Here is a 12,313-nt window from a genome sequence, read left to right as displayed (position 1 = left end):
TATATGCTACTTTTCTAATGTACAATTTATAACGCACTCTTCTATCTGCTTCTCTATAACATAAACAGTGTATAACTATCTCTCATATGATTTAAGATAATATACAAATATATTACATAGACAAATATATTAACTTAATTAATTTTATCGAAATTCAATTCCAACGAAACAAACGGGGCCTAATTGAATTCCTCAATTGTAAATCTTTAAAGTAAAGATGAGTTAGAAACATGATGTTTTCTTGACATGAGAGACTCACACTTCTCACTAGTGCTAATTGCACCCTAGTAGTTCTAGTTGGAGCACTCCCATAGTGGTGTTGCTCCCATTTGATCCAATCCAATGCTCCTCTCTTGTACAGTGAATCATCCACAACCATTTATATCTTGAGTTGGGCCATCCATAATCTCTATCGTGTGATTATCAAACTCTCGATCGCCACCAAACCATCTAGCTAATACTGATCACATAAACACAAACTCTCACTTGATTGGACCAAGGTTAATAAAAATGGTGGATGCACATTTGTTGCTCCCAATAAGATAATGATGCCACTAATATCGTGATTATCAAATATCAATAGCTTCAGTAGGTAAAGGCTTTCCATTTCACTTCAATAGGTTTCTTTAACTAAACAAATAGGCAAGAGAGCTCAAATAAACGAGATGGGGGTATATATAGACCCAAGACAAAAAAACTAATGTTGCTCCTCTATTCATCTTACATTGTGTACCAGACATATCTGATGCACACTACCTCATGCATCAGACATGTCAGGTACATGCTCCAACGGGTAGCTCAGAAACTAGCCATTTACTGTACCGGTATCCGGTGTTATGATCGGCGTCTCATCGGACACATCTGGTGAACCGCTCGAGGTGCATAGTTACAGACCTCTTTGAGTGCCTTGTGCAGTGTCGTATCTGGTGCCTCATTGAACACGTTCCATGAGTAATCCGTCTCTCACTTCATATGCAACCCCTTTTGGTGCCCTATTCAGTGCCTCACTGAACATGTCTAGTAAGTGTATAACCTCTCACACTCGTTTGCGACGCTCTCTGGTTGCCATGTCTGTGCACACCAGACACATCGATGTTCTCTCTGTCCCAAAACCAGGCATGTTCATGTCTAGTGCACATATCCTGTCCAGTGCACATCGAACATGTTTGGTGCAACTGGATCATCGCTAACTTGACTGTTTCAAATAGTCTTTGAGTTGGCTTGATCTCAAACTTCACTTGGACTTCCATAGGGCTAACCTAGTACTAGATTTCACAAGTTTGCACCACCATCCATCACTAGGCTTACCTAGCTCAAGCTACATATTCATGCCCCCTTTATAGTATGACCAAAGGAAAAATAAAGGTCCTATCCTTAATCTATATGCCCATCAACTTTATTGATGCTTAGAGCTAGTCAATCTTTAACCTTCGCGCTTATCCTTTGAAAGTTGTAATCGAATACCATTAATAGGGGCATACAAATGCCCAATCAATAACCATTAAGGTGACCTAAATTTGCCTCCACAAAACACATATTAGTCTCAATAATTTAGTGTTGCCATTAATAAATGAATCCTAACTAGGAGCCTACATGCTTTTAACCTCCCACTTTTGGTGATTGATGATAACACAACCTCAAGTTAGTGTCTCTCCCCCCTACCTCACATACTCCTCTCTCCCTATTTAGCTTGAAGCACCCATAACTAAAAAAATATGAGGGTATTGAGGAGGGGTCGATGCAGTCGTGTCAGACGCTAAGGCTATGCGCAGCGAGAAGCTCTATCACGTACGCTACAGGGTTAGAGTCCAATATGCAGCAACAAAAATGATGCAGCCATGAACGCTTCCAACAACTTCAAAATAAGGGAAGGTATCAGCATACATATCGTATTACTGGAAACAAGGAGAGCCACAACTAGGGCTGGATATCGAGCCAGCTCGGCTCGGCTCGTTCGAGCTCGAGCTGGCTCGTTAAGCTAACGAGCTGGCTCGGCTCGGCTCGTTAAGGTAGCGAGCCACAGAGTCAGCTCGGCTCGGCTCGTTTACGAGCTCGAGCTGGCTCGTTTAGCTCGCGAGCCAGAGCAGGAAAAATAATATGTGTATAATAATCAATTTCTAGTTAATTTCAAACTAATTTAACAACAGAAAATAGTAATTATACTCATAGTTTCATAGACCACATCAATATAACACCAAATTAACACAACTCATCACTCATCAATTCACTATTCATACACATGTTCAGCAGTTTAACCCACACTTATATTCGCATAGACCAATTTCATACATAGACATAATTCATCAATCATTAGTTTAACTTATAGGTTATAGACACCACACATACATATAACATATTCATCAATTGTTACATATATGATATGTATATAGATTTGTTTTGCTGAAATGTGATAGCTCGTTTAGCTCGCGAGCTGGCTCATTAACAAACCGAGCTGGCTCGTTAACGAATCGAGCTAGGATGCCAGCTCAGCTCGTGAAAAAATTCAAACGAGCCGATCCGAGCCGAGCCGAGCTGGCCACGAACCGAGCGAGCCGACGAGCCGCGAGTATTTTGTCCAGCCCTAGCCACAACTAACATGTGCCAAAGGTAGTTTAGTGAACAAAAATAAAAAATTTGAAAAACTGTAATATATGATAGTTGATATAGGGTTGAGATTATAGTAAATATGAGTGCGGAGAATTGTGGTATAGAGTAAAGAATCATGTTGACAAGGACCGAATATACTTTTTAGGGTAGAAATTTAGAATAGTATGAGTGCGGATAGTCTAAGTTGCGTGGAGAAAGCTCAAACTGTGCGAGAAGGGCATCCTCTCTTTTATCATAAGAAGCCTTGGTTTATGCATCAAACTCGATGCAGTAGCATGGGGCTTTGATTTTGACCCATGGACATCATCACATCGATTGGGATTAGCGGCGCTAAACCCAACGCCGGGATAGCGCACGTAGCTGCCTGCAATAGCGTCAGAACCAAAAGCAGTGATATCCTAGCGGCAGTTCATCACTCTAGCCGCTGTAGCCTATAGAGGCTGCGACGGTACCCTGCTATCTATAAACTGGGCGCGTAGTCTCGTTCAGTTTAACCATGGCGCTGGCCTGCTGCAATGGCGATCAAAGCTGGCCTGCTGGCATGTACGTAGAGGACAATGCAGTGGAAGAAGGTTGTCCGACGAGTTGTTTTGCTAACATTATTTACTCAAGCTGAAATTTGGCCCGGTCAACTAGTGGGGGACTGGGGAATGTATGCCGTTGCACACGCACGCACGCAGACAATCACAAGTCACAATTTACAAACGGACGTCCTGGTGATCAAGATCCTAGCTAGGTGAGCCTGACCCCCATGGCCCACGCCCTGAGCATGAGCAGGCCGTGGGCGACCATGCCGCAGAGGAATCCCAGCGCGGCGCTGGAGCCCACGAGCGACACGGCGGTGCAGAGCAGCATGACGAGCGCCTCCGCCTTGGAGGCCATGTCCCTAGCCGCGGCGCCCAGCTCCACGCCCGCGAAGAGCAGCAGCACGCCGAGCAGGCCCACGGGGAACTCCACCAGCACCCGCAGCATGGAGCCGCCGAGGACCAGGCCCAGCGCGAGCTTCAGCGCGCCCAGCGCCGCCACGCACCCGCCGCTGCGCCCGCCGAACCTGTACTGCCCCGCCAGCCCGCCGGCCCCGTGGCAGCACGGCATGGCGCCGAACCAGCACCCCACCAGGTTCATGCCGCCCATCGTCACCGACACCGACGTCGCCGACGCCTCCTTCTCCGGGAACAGGTCGCGCGTCAGCTTGCACACGGCCACCACGGAGTTGAGCACGGACAGCGGGACCTGCGGCACCGCGCCCTTGAGGAAGCCCTGCTTCCACGCCTCCCGCGAGATGCGCACCACGCGCACCCGCGACGGCCCCGCGCGCAGCTCCCGCACCGCCGCCGGGTGCCGCGCCACCGCCAACGCCACGCCTAGCACGAACACGATCACGGCCGACGGCACCACCGCCGCCGCGCGCCTAACCGTAGACCTCCACCCACCACCACCTTGCCTCTCTTCCTCCTCCTCCTCCTCTTCTTCTTGGCGTTCGGGATGTGCGCCTTGCTCTCGGATAGCCATAGCCCTCCTCCTCTTTCTCCCCCTCCTGCTTCCGCTCTCTGACCCCGCGCCGTTGACGAGGAGGATGAAGCAGATGCACGCGATGGCCAGTACGAGCCCGTCGAGGCCGGTCCAGGGGCGGCGGCCCAAGGACTTGCCCCTGCCGAGGTCCTGCTCGTAGCGGATGTACTTGACCGCCGCCATGGCGAAGTTGAGCCCCTGCGCGAGCTGGATGCCGCGCACCACGGGGAGCGGCACGATCCAGTACACGAGCTGCATGAGCCGCGTCACGCCGAGGAGGAGGACGAAGGCGGCGGTCAGGATGCCGGCGGCCATGATCTCGGGGACGCCGAACGACGAGTCGGACAGCGCCGTGGCGGCGATCGCCTTCATCGGCTGCACGGGCATCGGCACGCCGTAGATGAGCCCCGTGACGGCGTTGTAGATGCCGGTGAACACGAGGGTGGTGCCCAGGTCCAGGTGGCGCGCCAGCGCCAGCGACAGCACGATGGGGATGTAGGTGCCCAGGTCGCCCATGGCGCCGTTCAGCTCCGCCCACACCGACTGGAACGCCAGGTTGGCGCGCGCGCGCGCAAGCAGCGACCTTGGCGCCCTCGGCTCCTTCACGCCGGCGAGCGCCGCCTCAGGGTCAGGGCTCACGGTGGTGGCCATGGCTGGCACTATTTGCTGGGGCTGGCCTCACTCTCGCGTGTGGGAATCGATCAATCGAATGTGGTGTACTTGACTACTTTAATTTGTGACAACAAACTACAGGCGCCGCCGCAGGATCTATAGGCGGCGTTTTGGTTGAGGTCGTCTCGATAGATTTTCTCTCTCTCTTGCTATATATAATGGACTAGGTGAGTGCCTGTGCTTTGTAACGGGAACCTACAATACCACGATAATTATGTATAAATAGGTTTATGCTCGTGCGATGCTACGAGGAAACACGTGGAATCGTTATCTATGTGATAACGCAAATCAAACAAAGCATAAATTTTATACACATGACACGACTCTGTAAATCAAACAACATATCATAACACGAGACTTCTCGACCTAAATTAGATATATAAATTTTACATGATCTTAAACAACACAGTGTTTCAATCCACTCATATCATAACCACTACAAAAATTAAAAATAACCACAACAACTTTCATCAAAAAATAGATACAAGTAGACTTGCCGGTGGGTACCCAACTACATCTGAGTAGAATATGGAATACAAAAGATTACACATTCATATTTAAAATAGACGTAAATATGGGATACAAATATATGATAATACATCCATTCAATTAATTTTTATGCACCCCGATGTATATTTTCTATTGATGTGGCCATTTACTTGACCAATGTCGTATTGACAGGCCACATATGCCTGTTTGCTTTACCACCGTAATTGGCAATAGTCATCTAAACACGTCACGTAAAAATAACAAGCTCTAGCTAGATAGTATAAATTTGGTAAGAAAAGGACGTAAATGAAGCTCAAATCGAACATCATGATAGCATGCACCAGGATTTTTTCTCAGAGAGAAGAATCCTTGCTAAAAAAAGAGAGAACAGAACACACATGGAGACATATGCATCATCACCAAATTAGTGCGTCAGAAAATAAAATTATTAGTATGGAGCCAATGTGATTTTTCATACTGATAAATGATTGCTCTTAATTGGTACCTCTCAGTCCAGAAATGGCAGATGGTAAAAAACACACTATGAAAGAACCCAATATTTGTGGTAGATGAGCAGTTGTTTTATGTTTCTCGATCAGAAGGATTTACAATTTTCTAGTGCTTGAGATGGTAGCATCCACTAATAATGCATCATCTTACAATGTAATTGGACAACAACAAAATAATTCATAACTACCAATGTTTGACACACCTTGTAAGCACGGCAGTTGGGTTGCATTGCTCAATAAAAAATAAATGATCACCTATCACCGTTCTATTTTCAACTTATACAATAGGTCTACATCATTGGAAAAAAAATAAAGACGCAATGCTTTTACATATCTGGAAAACAGATGGTTGATAATTGATACTAATCCTCCAAGCCAATCAATGCCCCATACCCTTATCATGGTCAGTCTCATCTTTAGTGACTCCCGTGGTAAGGGGTCGAGGGAAGTGGTGTGGTGGGCCCCCTCATTGCCTTCGTTTTTCCTATGCCAACACCATGAACCCAAGCTGGAACACATGAAGGTGAGTTGGGAGCCACAATGTTGCCTTACCCGCCTTGGCCTGCCGCTCTCCCCTTTGTGCCCTTACCACCGAGCCGCTACTGATCCTAGTTAATACAATGTATAAAAATCAAATGGAGGTTAGAGCATATATCTTGAAATTAATACGATTTGTAAAACAATAACCATAGTTGGATAATTCATAACATGGGAAAAAGTGTTTAGTATAAAACATAGATGTAGAAAGCATAGATGTAGAACGACAAACATCACTATGATATGCAAAATTTGTGTGGCAAAACAACATCGTAACACTAATTTTATACCACCATAGTGAAGATACAACATTTGCTAGTTATGGTTGAAAACTATTTCGTACACTATTGTTGGTGATGACAATGATTGTGCGCCCTATAATGATCACGACTATGTTGAGGCATATCAAATTCTTCGTTTGCCATAGTAATTAGGCCACAAGCAATATGAAATGCATGAAAACTGTAGTTGGAAGTGCATATATACAGAAACACTAAAGCAACAGTATATCTCTTCGTTTACATAGGAACATTACATCAGTTTAGCCATCCATATGTTACATCAAAAGCAAGATATATAACACATCAATTTAGGTTCTTGGTACTATCAGTGAAGACACAAAGTATACGAGCATAATCACGATGGTCTAGTTTCATAAAATAAGCATAATCATATAGGCTAAGCTAGAAGAAGCTCAACATATATCCCTTGCAATGTCACTATGAATACAGAAGCACGAAGATCCTTCATGCGGGACAGCTTAGGAGCAGACAAATAAGCATCCACTGCATGGACAGACAAAAGCAGAGCATCCTCTGTTTCCTAACTAAAAATCATCTTCGCTAGACCTGTGAAGGAAAAAAGATCATTATGTAAGATACAGAAAAAATGCCCAACAATTTTTTTACAAATGGCAATAGCTTTGACATCTGTTGTGTGCTTGTATACTTCAGTACTGGCTGTACTGAATGTGGATTCCAATCAAAAAGCTAGACAAGTGGAACCATTAGTATGGGAAAACAACAACGTAGAGTCCTAATAATAGTGCATTCCAAACTAACAGAAACATATCAACAGACATCTTACTCCTTTCTCATTGCCTCTGGATGCAAGCTGGCAATTGTCATAAGACAACTTGAGTCCACAAACCTGGAAGATGTGTGAGATTACGCGACACACATGTGGAAACTTGGACAACCACTAACATTTAGAATCTGTTAAGAAAAAATAGAATAAGATATATGTAATATACTGCAGACAAGCGCATGTAATCAACACATACCACATGCAATAGATTAGTCGATACAGGAAAAAACATCAAAGTTGCAGGCATCATCTTGGAAGGAGCTCACTAATCTGCTAAGTAAGAAATTCTGAAACTTGTATAGTATCATTTCATTGAAAACTTATAAAGGTACAACTGTACATGCATGCTTTCTAGGCCTCGGACACAATCTTACGTACTGAAATCTATCAAACAACACAAAATACTCACCATAGTGCCTTCCAAATACGATTGTTAAAGTGGCTTCTTGAATTAGATCAATAGTGACGCTAAAGTTCTCCATATGTATATCCTTAACAGCTGGCCCACCATCATTACGGTGATTTACATAAACAGGAGGCATTGCAACGCTAACTGCCTCCATCTCCGCGACATGCAATTGATATTGAACCTATACCACCAATACATAATAAAAGAATAGCATATCAGGAAAGAAGACTTGCGCCTGCAGGTAAAAACATGTGTATACAACCGATAATTGCATCATGTGGATATCTAAGTGGAGCCATCTGTATAATAGCTTACTTCAGCCTATGAACCTACTACCAAAAGAGTAGTCTGTCATTCAACCAAAATTAACACAATTATAGTATATTAAGATAAGACTAATTAGGTCATTCTAGCTAGCCAACAATAGTGCCATTTCTCTTCGTAGACCATATTTAGGAGCCCTTTGGTTCAACTTTTTAAGCTAGCTTCATTGTTAAAAATTTGAAATCTCAACTAAAGAGGTATCCACAACAGTAAATTTAGTCATACATGATAAATTTACTGGAAAACATAAGGTTCTTTTGAAAAAAGGCTCATAAAGGGCAAGAGTGCAGCACAGTTAAAAAAGGCTCTACTAAATGCCTTTACATATTGTAAAGGATAAATCTGAATATACCTTATCATCCCGCTTAAGTGATGCTTCATGCTTGAGCCTGCACCAAACCATCATTTAGTGCTTTGTCCTAGTCAAATGCAAATTAAACCAATTGGAATTTGTAAAGAGCGAGGCACTGCAAATGACATCTCTATTAGCTAATTCTTGTATCAAACGTTAAATGTGCTTACAAAAGGAAGAACAGTAGTGAAATCAAGTAGAAAAATAATAAACCTTGCTCATATCCAGGGCAAAGGAGGATATTACTAATAAAGAAGTGTTATGAATTTTTGGTGCTATGAGCTTACATGGAGGCCGCCTGGTTCTGAATTTCCTGTTGCTGCCTTGCCACATCTTCACATGCCCACTGTATGTTAGCTTGGGACTGTCGTAGCCACCATATACGGTGCCTGTTGTTGAAGAACTCTACAGAAATGTTCCATCAGTAAACCACGAGATGCAAATTTTTTTATGGGTAGCAGTGAGGTTTAGACATACAGTACCATAGGACTGGTCATTGACGATGAAAGTAGCCTAGAGGGGGGGGGGGTGAATAGGCTAATCTGAAAATTTTCACAACAAACTTCGAAAGATTGTTAAATACACAGTTCGACTGGTGCAGGCCGATTCAATAGCTACGTGCGCAAGTTGAACCACTCTGAACCAATCCAACTGTTTTATAAACTTTAGACTAAAATCTACTCGAAAAAGTATTTCGCGAGTTCTTGTGAGAAGTAAGATATAGCTAAGTTAGGATGAAAAGATGAATATGTAAAGGCTATTTCACTTCTAGATAAACTCTACGAAAAAATCTTTATGTCAATCTTGCAAGTAAAAATATCTCAAGTTAAAACAAGCAAGAACACAAGACACAAGATTTAATCCGAGGTTCGGCCACACCACAAAGGTGTCCTACTCCCCGTTGAGGAGCCCACAAAGGGCCGAGTCTTTTTCAACCCTAATCCTCCAAAAGCCGACCACAAAGGTCAAGGCAATCTCTTCTTATCTTAGCTCAAAGAGCGGGTGATACAAACTTCTTGGGGTCGTCCACAAATTTGGAGACTCCCAAGCAACCTCAAAAGATCTTGAAACCTAGGGTTTCAAGAACACCAAGAAAGCACAAGAGGGGTTTGCACAAGCTCAAGTCTTTGTAAAAGAGATGGGAGAGGAAAACCAAATCGTGAGCACAAGCACAAACCTCACACCCAAGAGCTCCTCCAACAAGGTTGAATCTTGAGGAAGATTTAAGTGTGAGAGAGATGGAGAGATGAGTGCTTTGTCTCAAGTTAGGTGAGCAATAAATGAGTAAGTGTCCAGCCGTATTGAAGAAGAGAGAGAGAGGGTTCTATTTATAGTCACGGCTCAAAAACTAGCCGTTTGACCAGAAACCACGCAGAAAACCGGTTGAACTGCCCCCTGACAGGTCAGCAGACTGTCTGCCAGTCTGACTGCCAGACTGACTGGCAGATTGACCTGCAGGCGGATCAGACAGGTTAGGACCGGTTGAACCGCCCCCTGACACCCCTGGCGACCTGACTGCCAGTCTGACTGGCAGACTGCAGATAAGAAGTCAGAGGGTCAGAGACCAGTTGAGCTGCCCCCCCCCCCAGGACCAGTTCAGCTGGTCTAGACCAGAGAGTTTTGGAGAGAAAACCCCAGCTCAGCTGCCCGGGGGCAAGTTCAGCTGGGTATGGTCAAAGAGGTCCACAGCTGAAGTTGAAGTTCAGCTGGAGTTGAAAGTTCAACTCAGCTGAAGTCCAGCTCAGCTGAAAAGCTCAGCTGCAGCTGAAGAAGCTCATCACAGCTGAAGTTAAGTTCAGCTGGAAAGCTCAGCTGCAGTTGAAGAAGTCCAGCTGCTTTTCAGCAAGAACACTCTAGGTTTCTCAACCCTAACCATGGTCAACCAAATAATGTTAAAGTGATTTTTGGTTTTCAAAAATAGCTTTTGAATTTGGGGACTTGAGCTATAGCAAACACCTTTACCTGTGCGGAAAAAAATAAGGAAGAATTACATCATGCAACACAAGATTTTACATAAATTTTATACGTCCATTGCATGAAGTCCTTGGTGGTTCCTTAAGTTCCTGTTTCTTTCTAATCATACACTGAGAACAAAAACTGTTAGTACCCTTATTTGTTTTGTCATTAAATCACCAAAACCCTCACTTGGGGTTGATTGCACTTACAATCTCCCCCTTTTTGGTGATTGATGCCAAAACAATTAAGGTCAAAAAGATATACATTTGCAATAGAAAATTTCTTTTGAATGATTGTATGTAGATGGCTCCCCCTAAATGTGTGCACGATTGTGAATCCAATGTTTTGACATAATATGTCATGTGAGCAACACATTTAGAGATAGTGACAAAAACCATACTGAATACAACCATCTGGGGGTGCAAGAGTGTCATAACAGGAGTTGTGATGCACATGACTATCTCTAAATACACATCATTTTTACTTCATAGCAAAGTAATCATTTCAAACTGATAGGACAAAAGATGATGTCCAGAAGACCATCATATCACTTTGAATAATAACCCAGCAGTTTTATTTCATACAATGATAAGAGGATACAAGCCACAACAGTGGCCAAAACAAAAATAATCCAAAAGAAAACCGAAAGAACCACAAACTAGAGGTTGGATTTTCTCCCCCTTTTTGGCAACAAGTACCAAAAACAAAGAGAGAGACATGGATACATGAATCAATATCCTCCAGGAGGAGGATAGGACGGAGGATATGATGGAGGGTATGAAGTGTAGTCAGGGAAGAGGGTCCTCATCACGTCCTCCTCGAATGTGGAGTCCCTAGGTGGCTCATCAGCCACAGAAAAAACAGAGGCCGAAGATGTACGATGATCAGGAGGAGGTGGAGGGTGGTGATGGTAACCAGAGCCGGATGGCCTAGGGTCACCAGGAATGGGTCCCGGACCCGGGTAGGGAGGCAGAGGGTGAGAGGATGATTGACCCGGATCCCCATGGTAGGGAGGCGGGGCAAACTGCTCGTGATCATCAACATAGGCTTCTTCTTCTTCTTCGTCGTTTGCTGACATAAATGGCACCCCGTAGGCCTGCTGGTGCCACTCATTGATCTCCGGGGGAGGAGGATGGAGAGGCACGTCAGGCGAGCGAGGGGCAAATGGCATACCCATGGTGGAAGCTTGACGACGAAGATTGTCGTCAGTCTCCCGCTGATGCCTTGCCACCTCATGTACATCAGCAGAAATGTTGCGGCACATAGAGAAAAACGCCGCAAACCCGTGGACCAAGCGAGCACCCATCCCTCGGCCACGACCTCGACCACGACCACGAGCACGTGGCATGGGAGATCCGCGGCCAGGAGAGGGACGCGAGGCAGCGACAGGGCGAGAGGAAGATGGATGATGGGGAGGCTGGGGAGGTGGCTCAGTGGAGGAGGCAGGGTCTCCAGACCCTGAGGGAGCCCGCTTCGTACGAGCAGCTGGGTTGGAGGAATCAACCCAGTAGGGTACGTAGCGGGAGTGTTTGACTGGTTTTTCGAAGTGGGTCTGGGTGACCACTTCGATCATCTTCATGATAAAGGGTGCATGAAGACACCCTCTGAGAGGAGACCAGGAAGCACGAACGATCTCTTCCCAGATCATGTCAAACACATTGATGCGGGCGAGACTGTTGGGAGCAAGGAGGAGAAGGAAGACTCGACTCTCCCTAAGGACGTTCATTTGATTTCCGCCCTTCGGGAGAACGGTCATCCTGGACAAAGAATTAAGGTACCTGTAGTACCTATGCATGTTAGCGGTCGTCCAGAACTCCCGCTCATTAGAGACATGAATAAATTCCGTGTCTTCCCGCATGG

General features: G+C 45.0%; 1 protein-coding gene across 1 annotated transcript; it reads right to left on the bottom strand.

Annotated features, from left to right (window-relative positions):
• Positions 1-3,170: 3,170 nt before the first annotated feature.
• Positions 3,171-4,884, bottom strand: LOC103643604 (molybdate transporter 1). Its single transcript, XM_008666767.3, has one exon. It carries the CDS (start codon positions 4,768-4,770, stop codon positions 3,340-3,342), a length of 1,431 nt encoding a protein of 476 aa, XP_008664989.1. The 5' UTR covers positions 4,771-4,884; the 3' UTR covers positions 3,171-3,339.
• Positions 4,885-12,313: the final 7,429 nt, after the last annotated feature.

This window comes from Zea mays, chromosome 1 (assembly GCF_902167145.1).
Source record: "Zea mays cultivar B73 chromosome 1, Zm-B73-REFERENCE-NAM-5.0, whole genome shotgun sequence".
NCBI classification, from domain to species: Eukaryota; Viridiplantae; Streptophyta; class Magnoliopsida; order Poales; family Poaceae; genus Zea; species Zea mays.
This window is presented reverse-complemented; position numbering and strand designations above follow the sequence as displayed.